This window comes from Falco cherrug, chromosome 5 (assembly GCF_023634085.1).
Source record: "Falco cherrug isolate bFalChe1 chromosome 5, bFalChe1.pri, whole genome shotgun sequence".
Taxonomy (NCBI): domain Eukaryota; kingdom Metazoa; phylum Chordata; class Aves; order Falconiformes; family Falconidae; genus Falco; species Falco cherrug.
Genome location: NC_073701.1, coordinates 733,185 through 757,153, shown reverse-complemented (window position 1 = coordinate 757,153; position 23,969 = coordinate 733,185). Strand labels below are relative to the sequence as shown.

Here is a 23,969-nt window from a genome sequence, read left to right as displayed (position 1 = left end):
AGCTGTTGTTCTGCTCTCTGCCTGCTTTCCTGGCAGCTTCAGCATCGCCTCCCACCCGTCCCTGCGGGCAGGCTGCTTCAGGAGGGCAGCACTCTGCTTGGGGTGCTAGCCTGGACCTCGGCATCCGTAGCTCTGGGTTTGCACAGATTCCCCCTGCGGCTGTACAGAGCAGGTCGGATGTTTACCTGCCCGGAGTGCTCACCAGCAAGCTGGAGCAGGGAGGTTTCAGCTGCGTAGCTGAGGGTGGCCCAGCAGAGCCAAGCAGTGGCTGGGTGGTCATCACATGCTGGGGGGTGCTCTGTTGCTCCGTGGCTTCCTAACTGCATAGCTAGCAGGGGGTACCTGCTTCAGCCTTGTGGGCATGCGGGTGACCCCAGACAGCTGTGGTCCCCTTGGCACCACAGCAAGGGCTTGGGGGTGGGCAGCACTCATGCCTCTTGCTGGCCTTTTGGGGAAGAAGGGGAGCAGAGGACACACAGAGCTGAATTTTGTGAGCACGGCCAGATCCAAGATGCACTCGTAGAGTCAACCCCACTGTGCAAAAAAGAAAGGGACCCAAGAATAACAGGGGGGATGGGGAGGAAAGACATGAAAGGAGAAGCAGAAGTGTGTGCAAAGCAGCTTGGGGCTGGGGTGCTGATGGCTCAGGGTGCTTCCTGTTCCTGGAGCCGCGCGTGCCTGGCTGCGCACGGGCTTGCGCCTGCCTGTGCCCAACAGCACTGCGCAGCAGGGCAGACAGCAAGGCACGTATCCAGAAACAGGTGGATGGAGAAGGTCTGCATGGACTGACGGCAGACACCAGGAGAGATACATGGCCAGCTCCCAAGAGGTGCAGGAGCAGCTTGGCGTTGGGTGCTCCAGCACAGACCTCCGACTTCCCTTTTCTTGCCATCACAAACTGATTTTTCCTCTGTATTTTTTGAGTTGCTTTGGTGGGAGCCACTTGGCCCCTTCTTCTTTCGCCCTCCAAGATGGTGAGGTAAGAGGGGCTGGGAAGTGTGTGTGGGTGTGTAAGGAGGGGGACCAGAAAGTAGGACAGATCAAGGCGGGTATCATCCTGGAAGCCGTATCTCAATGGAAACCTTTCATAGTCTGGGGGAGGCATCAGGTGGGAAGGGATGCTGCTGCTGGCTGTCACCTGTATGGGATCTCAGGGATGCTGACTGGGGACAAATCTCCACAGTAGTGCCTGGCCTTTTTTATTCACCTGGTCTTGTGTTTATCTCCTCTGTTAGGTGGTTTCACCGTGACCTGAGTGGGCTGGAAGCTGAAGCCTTACTGAAGGGACGAGGTGTCCATGGGAGCTTTCTGGCCAGACCCAGTCGGAAGAATCAAGGGGATTTTTCTCTTTCAGTCCGGTAAGTAACTTGGACCCCAGCTTCTATCTTGCGAGGGTTACATACGCAGAATGCTTAGATCCTTACATGTCCTGTGGGGTCACCTTCATCCTGTCCTTATTCCTTTGAGTTCTTTCCAAGCTGTAAAAGAACCTCAGCTTCCCACCATCTTCAAGACCCTCCCTTGAGTTGCCCCAGGAGCTTCTCTTTCCAGTCATCTCCTTTCACTGGGATGGTTTGCTCTGGTTCCATGGCAGGAGGCAACACAGAACATTTTCTGTCTCTTTTCCAACTGCCTCACCGGACTGCTCTGTGCATCATCCCACAGGGTTGGCGATCAGGTAACCCACATCCGCATCCAGAATACTGGGGATTTCTATGACCTGTATGGAGGGGAGAAGTTTGCCACCTTGTCAGAACTGGTGGAGTACTACACGCAGCAACAGGGCTCGCTGCAGGACAAAGATGGAACCATCATCGACTTGCGATACCCGCTCAACTGTTCTGACCCCACTACAGAGAGGTACAGAGAAAGCAAAGCAGCCGGTGTGTCTGTGATGAGACCTCCTCTGTGTTTTGTGGCCACCTTTCTGCCCTGCCTACATCCCCAGGGCAAACCCTGCAAAAAGTGTCTCCTGCCCCTGGTAGCCTCCTGTGCTTCCATGGGGGCAGCATCCCCAGAAACAGCTGGACATACCTTGACTCATCACAGCAGACCTAACAGGGCTCTATTTTTACTTCTGGTTTCCTGTTGCCTTTGCTATTTATATACTATTTCTAAAAGCAAAGGTTGTGGTGTTAGTGATGGGAGTGCAGTGGTCCACAGAGTGACATGTTATGTGGAAGTCCTTACTCTTGCCCCAGACCTCCTTGGTTATTCCAGGCCTGACTGACTCATGTAGCTGAGAGCAGGACCATGTTCCCCTGCTATTCCTAGCCCGCTTAGTCTCCTTCCTGTCTCTGCTTTGCATACGTCTCTGACACCAAGTTCCTAAATCAAATCAGGCGGTTTTTTGCCCTTGCGTTGTGTTTTCAGGCTCTTTGATGCTGCTGGGGGAGCAATCACACCATGCTCTGGGCTGGACAGGTCCTCCTTGTGCACCTGGAGACAGGGAGCAAAGATGCCCTGGGCAAAGCACCTGGGTAGGGCCCTGCTTAGGCCGGGGTAAGGCTGCAGAGGGGCCAGTGCCTGCTCGCCCCCTGGCCTCTCCACTCAGGGCCGTTGGGTTATGGCCCTGCAGTTTCCTCCTTTCCTCTCTGCGGTTGGAAACTTCCCCCCCCCCCCCCCCCCCGCCCCGGGCTCTTACGAAAGCTGCTCTCACTCTCTCCCCAAGTGATTTTCCATCACGTGGCTTTGAAGAGCTGGCCTCTACTGGGGGAAGGGAGCGGGGAACAGGACCCATTGACCTCCTCTTACCTGTGGAGGGGAGGCCAGGAGACCTCTTCGATGAACAGGAGGAGTCAGCCATTCCCCAGGGGCATCTGAGCACTGGCACGTGGCAGCTGAACACTTCTTTAGGAGGAGGTTTGGAGGTTAACGGCTGCCGTGCAGCGGGAGTCACCAGCACTCCTCTCGCAGTGCATGAGGATTGGATCAGCAGAAGTTACTTGCCAAGGCACAATAACTTTCTGCCACATCTTGCCATCAGACTAGTACCCAGGTGCTGTGTAGAGGAATGTGTTGTGCTGGCCAGACGCAGGGGTAAATGAGTGCCCCAGCTGCTTCTGTGATGGGCATGGCCTCCTGGACCACATTTCAGTTCCTGGGAACAGACAGGCCTAACGACGTGAAGTTCACCATGACACCAGTACCACCCCAGGCCTCTTTGCAAACCTGCTCCCACAGCTCTAAACACACTGGCTTGTCTCCTGAGTGCTGGCCTGGCCTGGCCGGCGGTGGGCATGGTGTGCGTGCTGATGCGCAGAACATGGCTGGTGCTCTTTGCGGTACCTGGACGAGTGGGAGCAGGGAGGGGCGCTGCAAGTCAGGCTGACGCAACAGCTACCTGCTTTTGAAATGCTGCTCGCCAGGGGAGATGGCCCAGGTGGCTGCGTCTTCAGCCGCTGCCTCAGCGGAACAGAGCTGTGCTCCGTACAGCCCCGCACGGGCTGCACCCAGCCCTGCAGCAAGGCAGAGAGCAGGTCAGGTGCGGGTGCTCTTCACTGTGTGCTGAGAGGAGAGAAGGAGCTGCTGACTGGGTGTTTGTGCTGAGGACAGGAATGTGCACGTGGATCAAGAACAGTGGTAAGCAGCAGGAGCAGAATATGGGCTCCAGGTGGCTTGTGGTGTTCACGTCATTGGCTAGGCTGATTGCTGCGGTGCGATGTGCCCAGAGAACCGGGATTATTCTTTGATTGAAGAGGCGACTGAGTTTCAGAAAGAGGTGTCGATGGGACGGTTCTGTAATGGATCTGATCTCAGCACAGCCATCTGCGTGCAGCTAACTGATGGGAGAGTTTCTGACTCTGTGGGGGGTTTTTTTTGTTTCCCTGATGTTTTGAGTTTCCAAAGCACCTTGCTTTGTAAGGCTACAATCCCAGTAACGTTGGGAGGTGCTGAAACCCACAGACCACCCTCCCGCAAGCCAGCAAGCATTGCTTACCTGTGTTTGCGTGTATCACACAACTGGATCACACTTGGTGCTTTCCCACTGTGTCCTCTGGTACCAGCATTCTGTTCCCCAGGTCCCTTCTACCTCCACCTCATCCCTTGCTCTTTCCTCTTCTTGTCATCTCTCTACTTCTTTCTGTATCTGCTTTTCCCAAGATCCTGCTTCTCCCTTGGTTTCCTTCCCCTCTGTCTCCCTCTTCCTTTCTTCCTCCCACACCCATCCCCAGTGTTGCTGTCTTTCGCTCATCAGCTCAAGGGCATTCGCTTACCTGCATCTCCACCTCTCTTCTGACCCTTCCTTGTTTTGTCCTAGGTGGTACCATGGGCATCTGTCAGGCCCTGCAGCTGAGTCACTTCTCCAGGCCAAAGCCACCCCTTGGACCTTCTTGGTGCGGGAGAGCCTCAGCAAACCCGGGGATTTTGTCTTGTCTGTCCTCACTGACCAGCTTAAACCTGGGTCTGATGCTGCACCAGCTGGGGCAAGCAGTGCCTCTGGGGCCCGGCTCAAAGTCACGCACATCAAGATCATGTGTGAGGTGAGCAGCTGGGAGGGCAAAGGGAAAGGCAGTGGAAAAGGTCTTTGCAGATGATGTCCTCAAAAGCGTGGGCCCTGTCAACTTGATTGTCACCAGCAGTGTTGCTGACTTTGGATCAAAGTGCTGTCACCTTGCAGGTTCCTATGTCCTTGCCGCAGCCTGGGTGGCCGTGGGCAGTGCGGGGTGCTGAGACACAGGGGGAAGCAGGGCTCGGTGGGACCGAGAACTCCGGTACAGTGAGTTCGTGGCGAAAGAGAGAGGAGGATTCACAGTCTAGTTATGAATTTGTCAAAAGAGCTAAAAGCCCTTGGAGGAGGAGGAGGAGTGGCATCTGGCAAGACCTCCACACCTAGTTTGAAGGATGTCACCAACCTGGCTGTCACAAGTTCTGTTTCTTTCTTGTGGGATGATGCAGGGAGCAGAGGGGTAGTTCAAGGACAGAAAGCAACTGACCTTAAATGAGAGCTGGGGGCAATATACCTTCCCTGGGCTTTCGTCCCCTGAGAACAGGAGTCAGTTCACCATGCTGTGAACCTCATGTTCCCAGGGCAAGCTACCACTGACCTCTCTGCCAGAGGAAATGTTTTTTGGGATGGCACAGGGTGGTGACTGTGGCTTTGCACCCTGGTGTTACTTTTTCCCTGAGTGTTAGGAGCTTTGTCTGTAGGAACGTTGAGTGGGACGTTACACATTCTTCCTTCATTTAGAATGGATGCTACACAGTTGGAGGTGCTGAGACGTTTGACAGCTTGGCAGATCTGGTGGAGCACTTCAAGAAGACTGGAATTGAGGAGGTGTCTGGCTCCTTTGTGTATCTGAAGCAGGTAAATCCAGTTTCCTCTGTTTCTTAGGGATCCTTTGGAAGGACCCGTTTGCTGTTTTCTGCTTTGTGTCCCTCTCCTCCTTTTCTCCATAGGGCTGCTCTCCGGCAGTGCGCCTCTCTTGCCCAACCCATTGTGTTTTCCCATCCCCAGCCCTACTACGCTACGAGGGTGAATGCTGCCGACATTGAGAATAGGGTGCAGGAACTGAACAAGAAGAGTGTCTCTGAGGAGACGTCCAAGGCTGGATTCTGGGAGGAATTTGATGTAAGAAACTGCTGGGGGACATTATTCTGGCTTTTTAGGAAGTCCCTGTGCACCTCCTCATCCTCCATCCTTGACTTCTTCCTGGACACAAACTTCTCAGGTGTCTTGTAAATTCTTGTCAGTTCATCTCTGAAAGAAGTCTGTGTCTGGAACCCATTCCTCTGGGGGGTGAGCGTCATCTTTAAGTGAACCCACTGAGGCAGAAATGTGCTTTTTCATGGTTGGGAGAATGAGTCATCAAGACAGTAAGGGCATGAACCTTGGATTTTTCAAGTCTAGGTTTGCTTTTCACTTCTCCGCTGCCCCACAAGCATGCCCATGTGTCCCCAGATTCACCAGTGTTCCTCTGAGTGCCCACCTCCCTGTGACTTGCCATGACTGTTCTGTCTTCTACTCTCAGAGCCTGCAAAAACAGGAAGCCAAGCACCTGTTTGACCGTCACGAGGGTCAGAGACCTGAAAACAAGAGCAAGAATCGATACAAGAACATCTTGCCCTGTGAGTCTTGCTTCTCCACTATAAAAAAAAATACCAAATAGATACAGACAGGCAATGAAATGTGGTCCAAGTCATCCCTGGCCCTGCCTCAGCCCGCTCTGTCCTCCAAAGTGGGTTACAAGGTGTGCGGCATTGAGGATGTAAGAGCTGATGAGAGAGGTTACAGCCTTTTCGTGTCCTTGAAGGAGGGACAATTGCAACAGACTCATTAGCTTCTGATGGTCTGTCATAGGGGTGGGCAGATGGGAGGATGGGGTGAGGTTGGTCTGATCCCAAAGAAGGAGAGGTGAAAATACGGGGCATGTTGCACGCGCTGGGTAGCATCAATGAGGTGGCTGGGGGGGGTAGGCAGCGAAGGAGCGTCATGTGGCTTGGCACAGAGTATCTCATTGCTCAGTTTATTCTTTCATTGCATCCCCAGTTGATCACTCCAGAGTCATCCTCCAAGGAAGGGACCCAAATATACCTGGATCTGACTATATCAATGCCAACTATGTCAAGGTGAGACTCTCGAAAGATGGCTGCATGCCCAAAACGGGGGAAGCCTGGCTGCTCCTGCAGCCCTCCTGATCTTCCCCTGTTCACACTCAGAACAACCTCATCAGCCCGGATGAGTGCACCAAGACCTACATCGCTAGCCAGGGTTGCCTAGATGCCACAGTCAATGACTTCTGGCAAATGGTGTGGCAGGAGAACACGCGCATTATTGTGATGACTACACGGGAAGTAGAAAAAGGGCGGGTAAGTAGCAGTTTGTAGGTGTCTCAGAGCTGCCCTTTTCTGCTTCAACCGCTGCTCTGCTTTTTTTCTCTCTTTCCTGTCTTCTGCCTATCCTCACCCTGTCCTTTCTGCCCACACAGAACAAATGTGTTCCTTACTGGCCAGAGGTGGGCAGCACGAAGGAATATGGTCCCTACCTTGTGGAGACCACAGGAGAGCACGACGCATTGGAGTACAAACTCCGGCACCTCTGTGTGTGTCCGATGGATAATGTGAGTGTGCCTGGTCGAAGTCTAATGGTCGCTGTGCATCTGTCACTGTACGTCTGAGGCTGGGAACTGCTAGGTGCTGTGGTGACGCTGCTGTTGTATCATTCTTGGGGGTGCTGTTCCCAACCTGGTTTGGGCTGAAATCACACTGGGTGAGATCACCAAGAAGTGCACAGGAGACAGAGATTCCCTCTGGCTTCCCTGGGACAGAGGTCAGGGAAGGACTGTGTTGCAGTTTTACCAGTGGAGTGTTTTGTTATTGACAGGGTAAGGCTGCACGCGAGATCTGGCACTACCAGTACCTGAGCTGGCCTGACCACGGGGTACCCAGTGAGCCCGGAGGAGTGCTCAGCTTCCTTGACCAAATAAACCAGAAGCAAGAGAGCATCCCCGATGCAGGGCCTATTCTGGTCCATTGCAGGTTGGTATGGAGGCTGGTGTTCGAAGCGTTCTCCATCCCTTATCTAGGGAGGGCTGTAGGAAGTCTGTCCTGCGGCACCAGCTGTTCCCTGGGACCTGTGAGTGAAGCGTATGCCAGCCCCGATAGTTGCTTTTTCCTCTTTGATGCCCCCAAACCAAACTGCCTGTTGGATCCGTGACTCTTGGGGCGTTGCTGAACAGCTGCTGCAAGTGCCACATCCTTCCCCAGCAGCAGCTGTGTTTGGTTTCAGGAGCTGTATGGCTCTGACCTCTGCTTGTCCTCCCCTTGCAGTGCCGGGATCGGCCGCACTGGGACTATCATCGTCATCGATATGATAGTGGATACAATCTCCACCAAGGGTAAGAGGACCCCAAATATCTTGAAGCGAACTGGCCTACCCGGTAGGGCTGTGCCCTTAAGTCCAACTGCAAATGGATGAAAACTACCAGGTGTCAATGGCAGAGATGCTGGCACAGCCCTGAGAAGGCTGTGCTGCTCTCCTTGCTGTGTGGCAGCTGCTGGATCTCTGCATTGTATCCACTGAACTGCGGCTGCAGCCTCCCCCGAGCTTGGGCTCTTCCTCTGGGGCCAGACTTGAAAGATGCTGAGCAGGAAGGAAGGATAGAGGAGGAAAGAGTATGGAGGGGGGTGGAAACTTCCATACTGTGACTGCTTTTGGTGGAGAATTGGGAGAGGGAGGCAGTGAGCATGTCCATAAGCTTTTCTGTTGCCCCTTGCTAGGGCTGGACTGTGACATTGACATCCAGAAGACCATCCAGATGGTGAGGGCCCAGCGCTCAGGGATGGTGCAGACGGAGGCTCAGTACAAGTTCATCTACATGGCCATCTGCCAGTTCATAGAGACAACCAAGAAAAAGCTGGAAGTTATCCAGGTGAGAGAAAGGGGACTCTCCTGTCCGTCCCGTGAGTCTAGGCCCTGCACGTGCTGGCTTCTGAGCCCACATGCTCTGTTTTCCAACCTTTAAGCTCACACTGGGACTTGCATAGACTACAGTGGGGTACCATGATTTGAGTCGCTGTTCCTCTCTTTAAAATTCAGGAGATGACATTAGCAACTCATGTACCAACCACTCCTGAACTGCTGAATGGCAGTAAGGTTTAATGCAGCTATTTCAACTACATTCTACATAACATCTCCACCAAGTGCTCTTTTGTTACAAGCTGAATCTAGGACAGGCAAAGACTTTGTCCTCTCCTTTCCTCTTTGTCTTTTCCATCCTGGTTTTGCAGCTGCAGGATTTTCTCCTACTAGCTGATAAGTGGCATCTTTTATCTTCTTGAAGCCTCTAGCAGCATCCAGTAGCTGCTGCTATTTGTTTAATATTCTTTAGCTGACATGTGGTACTCTGGAGCATTCCAGTGCCTCCAGGAATTTGTTGCCTCACTGTTCACCCCTGTATAAGGATGCATTTGTATCCCTGCTGCTCACAGAGCGTGCTAAGCCTGGGGGCTTCAGCAGCTCACCAGCCCCCACTGCGGTCCTAGCACGAAGCGTGGTTTAACAGCTAGAACTCATCCGTGATGCCTCATGTGCTTCTCCCAGACCATGCTCTTCTCAGCTTGGTTTTTCTCTCCTGTAGTCTCAGAAAGGCAAGCCAAACGAGTCTGAGTACGGGAACATTGCCTACCCCCCCGCAGTGAGGAATGTGCATGCCAAGGCTTCGCGAAAATCCTCCAAGTAAGAGCCCACCTAAGCCATTGCCACTGCCAATAGTCTCCCTGCTGGAAAAAAAGCTGTGTTTTTCCTCTTGCTCACTTTTTCCCTTGTTTTTCCCTGGTCTTACAGGCAGAAAGAGGAGTCCACAGTTTATGAGAACTTGGGGAAAAAGGAGGAGAAGGTGCGGAAACAGCGTTCCTCAGAGAAGAAACTGAAAGGCTCACTGAAGAAAAAATAAGTGTACATTGCAGGTAGCCCTATGGGGTTTTGAACCTGGGGTGCGTGACTTCAGCTCGTGTCCAGGCTGGCCTGTCTTGCATTCCTTGCTCTTGACTGGAACTAGGCCTTCCCCTTCTCTTCCTGCCACCATTCAGTGCCCTCAACCAAAGCTCCGTTGACCGACTCCATTGCCCCTTGCCTGCACAGGCCAGCCAAGTCTCCTGCTGCCCCTTCATCATTCATTAACAGGATGAAATCCTGCCCATCTCGCCCTTGTGTCTTCTGCCTTCTCGTCCCTGTGCCAGCCTCAGGCCTCCCTGAGGAGGAGCTGAGGAAGCTCTTTGCAGGGGCTGCACCTCTGCCCACCACTGTGAGTTAGCGTGCAGCCTGGCAGCCTTCCCTCAGCCTCAGTGTTTGAAGTGTGGAGGTTTTGGCCTGTTTCAGCTCAGCTCCTCCGCAATTCAACAGGAAACTTCCTCTCAACACCAATCTTGTGCCCTGTGGTCCCTTTTCTACTTGGTCCTTCAACTGGATGCTGTAATATACCAGAATTTGAGGCGATGGCTGTGTTTTCTCCTTTGTTTGTAAATAAAACTTCTGTTTGTTTGGATGCTGAATCCCAAAAAATGTTTTCCCTCTGATTTCTCCTTGAGTATAGCTGTACTCCTGGCTTCACTTGCAGCCCTGCAAAGACTTGCAAGAATGGCTCTAGCTTAGCTTTCATCATTTCCTGAAGCCTTCAGACTCCTGAACAGAAGCTGTGACCGATTGCGGTGGCTCCCTGCCATGAGGCATGGGTGATGGTAGTTGTCAGGCAAGTCTGAGCACAGAAAGTTGGCTGTGACAAACTCAGATGCAGGCTTTTGCCTTTCAGTTCTGGTATTTGGAAAAGTCGTCCTTGTGCCCCCGAATCATTAGTCATTTTGTCATCTGTCTTTGGTGGTGTCTAACCTGAGTCATAGGGGATGCTTCAGCGAACAGGGTAGTGCTTGACTGCTCCTTCCTAGGTATCACTGGGTAGAAATGAAATTTCATCTTTAGGGAGAAGGTAGAGCAGAGCATGGCCACGCTGTGGCTTCACAGATACTAGCTGGCCACCTAGGAGGGGCTAAGGGAGCTGGATTGTTTAGTCTGGTGAAGAGGAGGCTGAGGGGTAAATCTACAGCTACGCTGTGGGACGGTGAGATGATGGTAGTAGTGGCAGATAATAAAACCAGAGGCAGTGGTCCCAGATTGCAGCTTGGGAGGTTCAGGTGAGTGCTAAGACAGGTTTTATCAGACAACATTCAAACAGATGTTCGGTGGGGCAGTTCCGTCCTTGCAGGTTTTCAATACTTGAAGACAAAGCCAGAGCTGATCTGACCTAGTGCCGGTAATGGTGCCACTTGAAGCAGCAGCCTGGAGCAGAGGTCCCTTCCCACCACTATGTATCTCATTCTGCAAATGCCAGAGAGCATTCTTCAGTGCTGGACCCTATCCTTGTGGTTTTTGAAGTCTTGTCGGTTAAAACTAGGCCCTAGCCTGTGAACTGTACCTAGGAACCATGTGGGAAAATGCTGGGAGAGTTTGGATAAAGCCACAGCTGAGGAGTGCAGACCTGAACCTCTGTGGCAGCTGGCTTAAATCGCAGAGCATGTGGTGGGGAACCCTGAGTTTACAGGTATGGGTACTGCTCAGGCTGTGGGCATTTGCTGCTCAAAGAAAAAGATGGCTCAGGGGTGCTGGGCTGGGATCTGGTCAGAGCTGGTGGCAGGAGCTCAGGCCCACTGAGGGAAAAGTCTGAGCTAGCTCACAACGTGACCGAGGATCCAGACCAAGAATGCTTGGGAGTGTGGGACAGGGAATTTGGTCTGGTCTGAGCCAGATCTGGCCCTGTGTGGGCAGGTAACTGCAGTCACTGTCAGCTGTCCGGCACAGCACCGTACTGAGCACCTTAGGAGTCCAGCTGTAACCATCTCCTGCTTTGGTGTGGGGATTTAGGACCGGGCTCTCTCCTCTCGGTTTAGAGTACAAATCCAGAGGGGGGAAGGGGTAGAAAAGAGAAGGAATGAGATGTACCTTGAACTCTGCTCCCTGTAGCTTCTAACAGAGCAGCAACGTGCCTGCAAGGTGAAGTACCTGCCCGGGAGCCAGCAGGGGCAAGCGGCCACCAGCCTGTAGGAGCAGGCGCTGCATCCCTGTAACTGCCCCTGCCCGAGGACATGCCACCCCCACGCACTCTGTGGGAGGAAGCAGGAACCCCATCGGCAAGGCAGCCGCAGGATGATGTAGGCAACTTCAGCTAAGTTCCCTGCTTCGATCTGGTGCCAAATGTGTAAAAAGAGCCAAGGCAAGGTTGGACAGTGCACAAAGGAGTGGGCAGGCTCCGAGGGTGCTGTAGTGATTTCAGCCATGCTAACACGACAACAGCACTCCCCAGGCCCACACTGCATGCCACAGGTACAGCAATAATGTACGTCCAAGATGAAAGAACTCACCCTGTTATAAAAAACAACTTCCCCCTAAGTCCAGGCACCAGGCGAGCTTATGAGGGACAAATCACAGCACCAAGGGTGAGTGCCATGTGCTGTCCAGCATGTACCGGGGGTGCTCTGCCCCTTAGCTGCAAACTGCCTCAAGCAAGCCAAGGCGGAAGCAATGCCATGGCAGCAATCCCATCCTTTTTTAGTTCAGCAGCTGGTTCTGGCCGAGAAAGCTGCCTGGGATAAAGACACATAACCTGAGGCACAACACACTGGGAGGAAGGACACTGCTTGCCGTCATTTGATGTGGCAAGAAATAGTTGGAAGTGTTTGGGAGGTAGAAAAATCCACCCAAACCCCCAGGGGGCTGAAGACCTGCTCTAAGGAAACCCCTGCCCTTGGCAGCCTCCAAGCCACTTCCTTCTTAAAAAGCTGCCACAGCCTAAACCAAGGCACGGCCATGGCCAGCGTAAACTCTACCCAAAGTGTGAAACTGAAGACATCTTGGGGTGCCCCAAGAACCTCATTTGTGTTTAAATTCCAGAGCTCAGTGTGTCCCTAATATCCACTGCCTGCAAAGAATACAGACTGAACGAGAACTTTCATGATTGTACATCAAGAAATGCAGCACTACTCTGCTTTACGCTGAGGCGCTGTTACACACAGATTACTTCTGGGTGGCAGTTTCAGAATGCATTTTCAAAGCTGGTTCAGAAAAGTGGTGCTTCCTTGATGTTGCCAGTCAAGCCATATGGGTATTAGTTATGGCTCTGATTTCCAGTGAGGAGTTGTAAAACCAGGAATCCACAGATTGTTTCTGTTCCTTCAAACATCTTGTGCTCTTTTTCGCCCGAGTAAGAGGTCCCTAAAGGCCCCTCTTCTTCACTGGGGAGCTTGAGGTGGAGCTGTCTGTGAATAGAGAGGGTCTCGTGGGTGGCTGCCTTGGCCATTGTGATAATGAAATAGTCGAGTTTAAAATCTTTGGTGATATGAGAAAAACTGTCAGCAGAGCTACCCTGGCCTTTGGGAGAGCAGAGTTTAGGCTGCGCAAGGAACCACTTAGTAAAGTCCCCATGGAGGCTGCTTCTGGGGAACATAAATGCTGCTCACTTTTTAAGGGCCTTCTTTCAAGAGGACAGCAGCAGGCAATTCAATGGGCCAGAAGTCAAGCAAGGTGGAAGGCTGGCTTGGCTGAATAGCAATCTCCTTCTGCACCTTAGATGGGAAAAAGAAGGCAGATGGGCTTTGGAAGCAAGGACAGGACACAGGAGGCCTGCAGACATTCACCGCTGTAGGGAGAACATTTGTATGGCCCAAGCTCAGCTGGAGTTGAAGCTGGCTGGTACTGTAGTGGGTAACAAAAAAGGCTTTTTTAAAAATATGTTAATAGCAAAGGGAAGACCAAAGAAAACACGGGTCTGTTACTTGATTATGTTGGTCACCTTATCCCCAAACAGGGATGAAGATAAAGCAAAGACATTTAATGCCGCCTTTGCCTCTGTCTCTGATGCCAGTGAAGGGCCCTGGGCTGCCTGGAGCCCTGGGCTGGAGGACCACAACTCAGTGGGTGAGAAGCCCCCAGTCGACTTTGAACCTGTACAGGATTTGCTGTTGCAGCTGAATGCACACGAGTCTATGGGGCCCAGCGGGATTCATCCCGGGGCACTGAGGAGCTGGCCGATGTTACTGGGAGACCCCTCTGTTATCTAGCAACAGTCTGGGGAACCTGGAGTGTTCCCGGTTGACTGGAAGCTGGCAAATGTCCGAATTTTCAAGAAGGGCAAGAAAAATTACCCTGATGATGAGAGGCCTGTCAGTTTCTGCTCTGGTGCCTGGTAAAATTATGGAGATTATTCTGGGAGTTATTGAGAAAGACTTAAAAGACAAAGCAGCCATCGGTCAAAGCCAGCAGGGGTTCACGAAGGGGAAGTCACGCCTTACTAACTTAATGATCTTTCCTGACAATGTGCCTGGTAGTGGACAAAGGGAAGGCAGCAAATGGGTTTTTTTTTGCTTTTAGCAAAGCTTTTGATACAGTCTCTCACAGTATCCTTCTGGACAGTGTCCCACACACAGGCAGACAGATACACGATACAGTAGGTGAACAACTGACCGAAGGGTCAGGCTCGAAGAGCTGCAGCGGAGGGGTAACGCCCCGCTGGTGGCCAGTCACTAGCTGTGTCCCCCAGGGCTCGAGTTTAGGGCCACTTCTCTTCGAAGCCTTTACCAATGACCTTAGCCACAGGAGCTGCGTGCGTGCTAAGCTTGCTGACAACACTAAATTTAGGAGCCGCTGACTTCATTGAAGGGACAAGAGGTGTTACACAGATCTCACTAGGTTAGTGCTGCGCAACCACCAGCCATAGGAGGTTTAACAGGCACAAATGCCAGATTCTCCACCTGGAATGGTGCAATCCTGAACGTATGTATAGACTGCGGGGGAAGAGGCTGGAGCGCAGCCAGGCAGAGAGGGCTCTGGGCGCTCTGCTTGATGGCACGCTCTGAGTCAACAACATGTCCCACCAGGCAGAAGGGCCAGTGTTACCCTGGGGCGCATTAGGCACAGCACAGTTAACCAGTCAAAACCAGTATGGCCCCACTCCAGCCTCACCTTGAGTGCTGTGTGCAGTTTGGGGCTTCACAATATGAGGATATACAAATATTAGAGTGTGTCCAAAGGCGGGCAACAAAGATGGTGAAAGAAGGCAACTTACTTACAAGGAGCAGCTGAGGACACTAGGTTTGTTCAACTTGGAGGAGAGTGAGGGCTGACCTCATTGCTGTCTACAACTTCCTCACGAGTGGAAGCAGAGGGAGGTGCTGACCTCTTCTCCTTGGTGTCCAGGACACAAGGAATGGCTTACAGCTGCATCGGGGAAGTTCAGATTGCCGTCTTATCTCCCCAGGGAAGCGGTCGCAGCCCCAAGCCTGTCCCTGTTCAAGACATGTTTAGACAATGCTCTTCTCCATGGTTTCACTTCTAGGTTGCCCTGTGTGCAGCGAGGAGCTGGACTCCATGCTCCTTGTGGGTCCCTTCCAACTTGGGACATTCCATGATTTGGTGAAATCTCCCAAGTCCTAAACCTACTACAGGGCAGCCTGGTGAGACAGGCAAAAAGCTAACTCCTGAAGCAGACAAGATTTTACCTTCAAAACCCAAGCACAGAAGGAAGTTTAGACAGCAGAGGAAGACAGGAAGACTTCTGTGCTTTTGGCCAGGAAAGCTGGGGGGAAAAAACGCAAGGTGCAGCAGGGAGGTGAGGACAGACACTACATACATACATGCTGCAGGAAAACCTCTGCTCACCTCCAGCACCTGCAGGCAGTGGAGAAGCTGGCCCTGGTGACCCAGGCAGCTGTGACAGCGCCCACACCTGCTCACCCTCTCCCCACCTCAGGGGCACTCAGTCAGCAGGAGGGTATTTCTCTTGCTCCTTTCCCCAAACATCCTGATTCTGTCTTCAGCCAAATCAAAGCTCCGTTCCACCCCCTCCACCAAAACCACCTCTTTTTCAGGCACTAAGCACACTTAAACACCGTATAAATTTTGGGTTTTTTAATTTTTACAAATGTTTGAAAGAATCACTGAGCAGACAGTGACCCAAAGGTACTCCAGCAGTGACAGGCACCCAATGAATAATGTTTTCCTGAATTCAGTCCCAGGTTCTCTTGGGATTAAGACTGAAAGAGAAACAAAATTTACTAGGAAAAAAAGCCTGGTGCTGATGGCAGCAGAACTCTTTCACTTGGCCAAAAAAAAGAATTCCAATTTCACCCTACAGAAGTCTAAAGATTAATGAAGATTAGAGGCGAATTACTATATCCATGAGTTAATACCGGTATGCCTCCTTGCCCCCTCCCCAAATTTAACTGGAAAGAATTGTAGCTGCCTAGAGGCAGAGCCCAGTCCCCTAACTGGATCACCACAGATGGAGCAGGGGCATGGGAACCAAATCTGGCTACCGGATTAACAACTTCAAAGTGAGGGCAAAAAACGCTAGTGGAGGGAGTTTGAAGCTCCTCATTCGTATCTTCTGCTGGTCAGCACTGCTGGTTCTAGGAGTTTCTTTAGTTTCTTTCATTTCTTCCCTTGTTTGAGTAGGAGACTGTCACTGAAATGGAGACAGGAGTCATTAGTCCAGAAAGCACAAGCACAGCTGAACCAGATCCTCACTAGAGACTTGAGGGTGCACGGTGTCACACCCAAAGGATCCTGACTTCCAAGCCAGGCAGGCAGGAATAGGAATAGGTACATTGGTAGGTATTGGTACATCTATGGGTGTAATTTTATTTATATATATATATATATATATACACATATTAACCCCCCCAATATTAAAAAAATATATGTATTAAAAATATATTTAAAATATTGGTGTAATAGGTACACCTATGCTACTATGTACTATTTTCAAAGCCCCTAACCCTTCTGCGATAAGTATGACAGAATCTGGTCAGAGATAAGGAAGGATCTCACAATCAGAGAAAAGATACCAGCTCTGGCTTCCTTTCCTGTTTCCAAGAAATCCGAGTTAGCTATGTGCTGTCGGCTCAGCTGGCGTGCCTGGTCCAGTGAGCACTGTACAGATGAGGCAAAGCCACCAAACTCCTGCAAGCTCTGAAAGCAGGGAATGGGGTCTTCTAGCATGGACTGGAAAGCTTTTGGAGAACAACCACAGCTTCTTTCCTAGAGATTGTCACCCCAAACCAACAGAAATTCCTATGACCATGACTGCCTTCTTACAGCCCTCTGCCATGCAGGCAGGATGCCCAGCGTAGGCTGGACACATCAGAGCTCGCTCCTCTGTTACTCCTGCCTTTCCCATGTGAGGTTCCTTGTGGGACACACACCGAGCTCCAGTTACTGAGTAGCCCCTACTTGATGCAGATGTTTGTGCAGCCCCTGCAGGGAAGGCTTCAACATTGGTATCACACATGGGAACTGAGGTGAAGATGGAATAAACTGCCTGTGGCCAGGAAGGCTAAGCCAGAACAACCCCAGGTACCAGGCAAACACCAACACCCTTGTTCCAAGTACTAATGGAAGGATCAAAATAAACAGCGCCTTACCTTCCTCTGCGTGTCAGGAGATGCATTTGGGGGGTGGGTGGGAAAGGAAGAAAAATGAGTAAATTGATGAGTTTTAACAAAAATCTCAATTTCCACAGTAAAGAAAGACTGCTCCCTACTTGGCTGTGTCCTCTGGCATCAGGCTCCTCTCAAGAGAAAAGGTCCCAAGAGAGCCCAAAAAGGGGACCAGCTGCCCAGGTAGGGTGCAGATAACCCACCCACCTGGCCCCTTTACCTGGTGAAGCCCTCATCCTGCAGGTTCAGTACCAAGTTATCTGCTGTGAGATACACGCGGTTTTGTGAGCCAGCGATCTGGAAAAAGAAATCCATTACAGAGGTGGCATAACGGAGCATAAATGCACATGGAGGAACAGCACTAATGAAGAACCCATCTCCCCCTCCAGACACAGCACCCTTGTTTCATTCACTTTACACCTCTGTTAAATCCATGCGGTTCATAGAATCATAGCATGGTTTGGGTGGGAAGGGACCTTTAAAGGCCATCTAGTCCAGCCCCCGGCAACGAGCAGGGACACCTTCAGCGAGATCAGCTTGCCCAGAGCCCCATCCACACTTCCTGACCTGCCATCCCAGTGCCATCAGACTTTCTAAAAGAAGTGCTCATTCTGTCTCTCTGTCAGAAAGACCTTTGATCCCATGCTTATCTGTCCCCCTTCCTCAGCCTGCAGGAAACCTGGAGCTTTCGGTGGCTGCAGCTGAGTGTGGGTGATGGAATCTGATGTGGATCTGGCCTTGTCACATGCAGGGCGTGAACTCCTAGCCTCACATCTGATTGCCGATCATTGGCAGCTAGATCTTAAACTCTACTTGAGCAGAGAAGGGCTGGGCAGGAACAAAGATCACGACAGGGCAGGTCACATTCGCCTTAAATTCATCATGTGGCGACTGGGCTGGGAGGACAGCACAAGGACTGCAAAACAACAAAGGAAATCCCACACCCCAATGCTCACCGTTTTTGAGATGTTTTGAGCAGCTCGGATCTTGCGTAGCTTGATGTAGCCAGGATTCCTGCTCAGAGCTTCACCGAGGTACAGGGGAGCAAAAGTTAAGGAAAAACCTGCTAACAGAATCCGTCCACACTCAAGGAATTCTTCCTGAGCCGCATCATCAAACATCTCAGAGGGAAAAAGCAATCTCTATCCCAGTAACTTGGCCCTCTAGGCAGGCATATTTTCACTTCCCCAAATCAAGAACAACATATGGTCACACACAGCCAATAAAAATTAAACCTCACAACAGACTGAAGGCTCATGGCCTTCTCTGCTCTGACCTGTAACCTCAGACAAACATCACTCTGGCCAGCTGTGAGGGGGGGAAATAAATGGCAGTGATCTACTTGAAGCTACTGATAACGGTCTCCTCCTAAGCGTCACTCCTAAGTGCACCCAATGTGACAGATTCTTGGGACTGTCAAGCTCACAAGCCACATCCCACAAAACCTCCCGAAGCAGGATATCATCTTGGCAGCTGTAGCTTCCCCTTCAGCTTGAACAATCTTCTGCTTCTGCTCCTGCTTGGCCTTCTCCACCAGGAACTGTGCACGCTGTGCCTCCTGCTGGGCTGCAGAGAGAATGGACAACAGCATTGCAAGCAGGTCCCCTCTTCTGAGCCCTCCACCAGAACCCTAGAGCTGAGGCCTCGGGGCTCTGCTTCCGACAGAACTGACAGCATTCTGGGGCCACAGCCACAAATACAGAATGTACCCGAGTGCACTTTACTTTTTCTTAAAAAGGGCGAGAGTCCCAGTCTGAACAGGAGCCCTAGTCCTGGGAACTCCTACCTCCAATGGTATGCCCCATTAGCTATGACCCGAAGTTTTCTGATAATACTTGTAAAATAACCTCTTTAGCTCCATTGCTAAGGTGGCTGAGATTTATCACTCTGTAGCTGCATTGGTGCAAAAGCAGCAGCACACTAGCCCAAATTCTGCTTCCTTGCCTGAGAATTCAGTGACAAGGCAAAGACAATTCACCCTTTTCCGGCACAAACTGAACTCACCCACTTGCTTTGCCTCCACAGCTGCTGTGTATTCACGACTGAAACTAAGTTCTGTGATAGCCACATCATCCAGGATGAGGCTGAAATCCTTGGCTCGCTCTGTCAGCTCTCGCCTAATGAGCAGAGACACCTGAAACACAAATATAGCAAGAGTATCAAACACAGGCCATTTCCCACTCCCTGTGCACTCCAGAAGTGAAGTGCAACAGCTCTTCACAGCTTGTTCGCATCAGGCCCAAGAAAGACAATATCTAAACCAAACCCCGAACTGTGGACACCAATACCATCACTGAATCTGCTGCCTTTAATTAATGCTGCATATCCAGAGCTATATACTGCTTTTTCAAAAATACATTACAGCTTATTTATAGTTATTTCTTAACTATACCACACAATTAATACTGCAAAAATAAAAAAAACATTCTTCAAAGTTTTTTTTGCTTTCACACCCTACCACATCTAGTTCCACAGTTCCCACACTCGTTTTGGCAGTAATTATTTCCTTCTTCACCTTGAATTTGCCGCTGTTTGCAGTTTGACTGTCTCTTCATGTTTGTATTCAGATGCAGGAAAAAAACTACCACATAATCTTTTTTACCATGTAAGACATCTTGTAATTACTGTAGCTGCTCGTCTAGTGTGGCTACTCCACTTTTTTTAGCCTCTTTGGATGACTGCTGTTGGTAGATATTTTGATTTATTCTACCTTAACTTTACAGTACTTTTTTCACGCAGGCTGATAAGTCCTGCAACAAATATTCACTTAAATAGAAATTATTGCTAGAGTATCACATGCTTGGCCAGTCCAGCGTTTGCTTTTACTTTTACTGCAGCTGCTTCCAAGCAGAATTCCAACGTGATGCCAGAAACCTTTACTGTGTGAACTGCGAGTGCATAACTACCTAAAGTCACTTCGTTTTCTTCTGATTATCAACCACTTCAATATGCATCACTTTACAGTAACGAACGCTAGATAAATATACAACACGGCAAATTCAATTCAGTTTGTTCAGAAATTTCATAGATACTTATGAGCCGTCTTTGCTTCTGCTAAACCTAAATCCCTTGCAGACATTGTTTCTTTGCTGTCACATCCTCCCTTTCCACTCATTCTTTCTACACGAGATTGTTAACAACCCCCTTCAGTGCATGCCACATGACCTACCACAAAGCCCTGAAGTCCCCACAAGACCTGGACACTTAGTTCTACTCTTTCCCTTTTTTTTTTCTTGTCATGGATCAGAAACTAGTTGAGATGCTCTGTATTTCATCTGACAACATATCCCCTTTACTGTCTCATGGAGGGTCTCCTCTAAAGCCTTTCAAAAGACAACCAGCAACTTCTCTCTCCCTTAACTGTGACAGGTGATGAATACTCTCAGAATCCCTAGCAGTCAAATTACCAGAACACAAACTTTCAGATTTCGGCTCTTTAAAGCTAAATATATCAATTATTTTTTAATGCACACCCTCTTCCAGATTACCCTCTAATCTTTTTATAAACAGAAATATTTGCTACCCTTCTGTAGCATCCATTGCTGAAACCTTACTGCTTTGTTAATTGCTCATCCACTTCACTTCTTAACCCCTTTAAGACCGTTTAATTTGCTCTGACAACCCTTCTGAGACATGTGAAGGGCCAGATGATTTTTTTTCTAAAACCAGTTGTATTGCTACCTGTGGACTGCAACATAAATCTGCTCAGCTTCCCCCCTCATTACATTATGGCGTGGTTTTGCACTCCATATACCAGCGATTGCAGTTTTCTCCTCAGAAGCTAGCGAGACAGCCTCAGTGTTTGCATCTGTACAGGAATCAAACTGTCACCGGGATACAGTTACATACCTGTTTCATCTGGGTGCACCATCTACTAGTCTAGTGTATTTATCTGTTACGACATTCCCTGCATCCGCGGCTCAGCTGTTTCTTTCTAAGGAGCACCAGGCGCCTCCCGAAGCATTTACCTGGGCCCTCTGAGTGATGAGCTGTGAAGCATTAAACTTGGCCACCACGCTCTTGAGCACTTCATTGACGATGGAAGGCAGGACGCGCTCCTCATAGTCCAGGCCCAGACGCTGGTACATGCTGGGCAGCTCCGCAGCGTTGGGGCGCGTCAGGACGCGCAGCGAGATGTTCACCATCTGCAAGTCTGAACGGGGGGGGGGGGCCGGGGCGTGAGCGGGGCCAGCACTGCAGCCGGGTCCCCCCCGCCGCCCGGGCCTCCCGCTGCGGCCCGCGGGGCTGCGCTCACCTTTGGAGCCGGTGGGGGACGAGATCTTCCGCGGCCGCGCTCGGATGTCGTAGATGATGGGGTACTGGAACCAGGGGATCCTGCGGGGCCGACAGCCGCGTTACGGCCCCGCACCTGGGGTCGGGCTCGCGGGGCCGGGCTCGGGGGGTGGGGGCAGCTGGGCCTACCTGAAGTGCAGCCCCTCGGCAAGGATGGTGTCCTGCTGCACGCCGCCGATGCGGTTGAAGAAGATGGCCCGCTGGCCGCCTTCCACTGAGGGGAGAAGGGGCACGGTCAGCGCGGGAAGCGGCGGAAGGGGCGGGGGGGTGGCTGGCACTCACCGATGAAGACGGACTCGCGGACGCCGTAGGCCAGAGCGCCGGCGCCCAGCAGCAGCTTGAGGGCCGTGCCGACGCCACGGGGCCCGGCCGGCAGCCGGCCCGCCAGGTCCTTCAGGTTCTGCGCCATGGCCGCGCCGCGCCGCGCTCCCCGCCGGGAAGGACACCGGAAGGTGCCGCCGCCGATGTATTCCGGCGGGGAACCGCGGCCCGACCGCCGCCGCCGCCTCTTCCAGCCCTGCCACCTCCCGCCGGAAGCGGGCCCGGCCGGGCCCGGACAGCGGGGGCGCCCCGGCCGCCATCTTGGGGGCGGGTGGGGCGGGGCGGGGGCGGGTGGGGCGGGGCGGGGGCGGGTGGGGCGGGGCTTCCGGTGCCGCGCGGGGCGGTGGAAACAAAATGGCGGCGCCCAGGCGGCCTCGTGAGGAGGAGGAAGAAGTAGCAGCTGAGGATGTCTCGTTGGAGGCCAAGCGGCCCCGCGGGCAGCGGCGGCTCTTGGTGGTGCTGGAGGGGGCGAGCCTAGAGACCGTGAAGGTGCGAGTGGTGGGGCCGGGCTGAGGGCGGCCGTGGGTGCTCGCGCCTACCTGTCCGCGCTTTGGCCATAGGTGGGGAAGACGTTTGAGCTCCTCAACTGCGACAAGCACAAGGCGCTGCTGCTGCGGAACGGCCGGGACCCTACGGAGGTGCGGCCCGACATCGCCCACCAGGTACCGGCTGGCCCGGGCGGCGGCCGCTGGGGCTGGGCTGGGCCTGACCCGCCGCGCCCCTGCCCTCTACCTGTGTGGCCTTTATTTCGGTGTGGGGTTGCTTTCTCTCGGCGTTACAGCTAGGCGAACTCCTTTCTGCCTCGGCACTGGTCCCTGTGTTCATGGGGTCTAACCCTCGTCTTTTCCAGCAGACCTCCCTCTTGTGTGCCATTCTATTTCAGAGTCTCTTGATGCTCATGGACAGCCCGCTGAATCGGGCTGGTCTCCTGCAGGTTTATATCCACACCCAGAAGAATGTTCTAATTGAAGTCAACCCCCAAACCAGAATCCCGAGAACCTTTGATCGATTCTGTGGTCTCATGGGTAAGCGATTGAAATTTTATACCAGACACAAAATAATGCAGGAAGGTGGTTAAGAGGAAGTTAGGAAGAACTCTTGGGAAAAGTCAAAAGGTTGCACCAACCTTAAAAACGTGAAAGTGAGGAGAACAGAGAACTGAAAGTGAGTTCAGGGATCCAGCAGTGTGTTCCTTAGCACGGTGGTGGTACCTGCACAAGACTGTACTAGCAGCAAAATAACTCACTGATCAGTATTTCTTATAGCTGCTTTAGACAATGCTGAGAGCTCTTAGGGATGGACTTTTTGTCTGCTTCAGCTCTGATTGCTAGGTAGAGGATAAGATTCCTCCAACAAAACAACAGACTGCTTAAGTACCTTTCTTCTCTCATCAGTTCAGTTGCTGCATAAGCTCAGTGTTCGAGCAGCTGATGGGCCTCAGAAGTTGCTGAAGGTAAATGTTCTTTCACTGCTAACAGGTAATGTTGCGACATTCCTCCTTTGCAGCTAGCAATGTAGGAGTGTTGGTTTTTTTTCTGTGGGTGTTATGCATTTGGGATTATTAGTGTACAAACAATAGGCTTGGCTATACAGCACGGTCTCCTACCTCTACACCCCTATTAACTTTCTGCTTTCTGTAGGTGATTAAAAATCCAGTCAGTGATCACCTCCCTGTGGGCTGTATGAAGATAGGTACCTCTTTTGCAGTTCCAAAGGTATCAGATCTGCGTAAACTGGTTCCTACAGCAGAGCCAGTTGCCATTGTTGTGGGAGCTTTTGCCCACGGTTCGGTAAGTACGTGTATCCCTTTTATTTAGAGTTGGAAAAATCTGCATCAGCATAGGTGTCAGTCTTGTTCCGAGTATGGGGTTTTTTCTTCTGTTCTTTTTTTTGGCTCAGTGCCCCCATCCCACCCCCCTGCTTTTTTCCCCCCCCAGGTGGGCTTGTCAAAAAAAGGCCCAGTGTTGCAACACTCAGGGCTTTTCTCCCTCCCAGGGAGTAGTGAGGGCTAGCAGTTCTCTTGCTGGAGAAATACTGTGTCCCTCCAGCCAAGGGAGATGGATGACACTAAGTGAAAACTTGCAGCTTGATTTTTCTCTCTTCCCCCAGGTCAATGTTGACTATACAGAAAAGATGGTCTCAATCAGCAACTACCCCCTCTCTGCTGCCCTGACGTGTGCTAAAATTACTACTGCCTTTGAGGAAGTCTGGGGCGTGGTATGAGCTCCTGCTGCTACGATGGACTTCTATACAGTGACTCCACGTTCTGGAGAGGCTCTTTGACTCAGGTGTGGACCTGGTGCAACTTTGGGCTCCAGGAAAGGAGGCTTCAATTTTGTCCTTGTAGCTTCTGGAGCAATGAGAATTTAAGTGGACTGCCCCACTGACCCTCCTTTTTTCCTATTAAAGGTCACTTTTGGTAAGAGTGCTTC

General features: G+C 51.6%; 3 protein-coding genes across 4 annotated transcripts; 2 read left to right on the top strand and 1 right to left on the bottom strand.

Annotated features, from left to right (window-relative positions):
- Window positions 1–641: 641 nt before the first annotated feature.
- On the top strand, window positions 642–9,986 carry PTPN6 (protein tyrosine phosphatase non-receptor type 6). The gene is made up of 15 exons (XM_005434317.4): window positions 642–979; window positions 1,236–1,358; window positions 1,666–1,860; window positions 4,262–4,484; window positions 5,192–5,308; window positions 5,459–5,572; window positions 5,973–6,069; window positions 6,491–6,570; window positions 6,661–6,810; window positions 6,930–7,061; window positions 7,325–7,479; window positions 7,771–7,838; window positions 8,221–8,372; window positions 9,081–9,178; window positions 9,287–9,986. Exons 1-15 carry the CDS (start codon window positions 972–974, stop codon window positions 9,393–9,395), a joined length of 1,821 nt encoding a protein of 606 aa, XP_005434374.2. The 5' UTR covers window positions 642–971; the 3' UTR covers window positions 9,396–9,986.
- A 5,393-nt stretch (window positions 9,987–15,379) lies between these two features.
- Window positions 15,380–21,667, bottom strand: PHB2 (prohibitin 2). Of its 2 annotated transcripts, XM_055710881.1 has the most exons (10): window positions 21,499–21,667; window positions 21,346–21,430; window positions 21,179–21,258; window positions 20,892–21,076; window positions 18,928–19,057; window positions 18,386–18,489; window positions 17,880–17,957; window positions 17,144–17,220; window positions 16,909–16,914; window positions 15,380–15,950 (listed from the first exon to the last, which is right to left on the bottom strand). In XM_055710881.1, the coding sequence occupies exons 1-10, from the start codon at window positions 21,623–21,625 to the stop codon at window positions 15,917–15,919; spliced, it is 906 nt and encodes a 301-aa protein (XP_055566856.1). In that variant the 5' UTR covers window positions 21,626–21,667; the 3' UTR covers window positions 15,380–15,916. The 2 variants fall into 2 exon arrangements, with proteins under 2 accessions (XP_055566856.1, XP_055566857.1); XM_055710882.1 differs by lacking the exon at window positions 16,909–16,914.
- A 191-nt stretch (window positions 21,668–21,858) lies between these two features.
- Window positions 21,859–23,960, top strand: EMG1 (EMG1 N1-specific pseudouridine methyltransferase). The gene is made up of 6 exons (XM_055710886.1): window positions 21,859–22,026; window positions 22,098–22,199; window positions 22,421–22,562; window positions 22,932–22,990; window positions 23,178–23,327; window positions 23,647–23,960. Exons 1-6 carry the CDS (start codon window positions 21,892–21,894, stop codon window positions 23,758–23,760), a joined length of 702 nt encoding a protein of 233 aa, XP_055566861.1. The 5' UTR covers window positions 21,859–21,891; the 3' UTR covers window positions 23,761–23,960.
- Window positions 23,961–23,969: the final 9 nt, after the last annotated feature.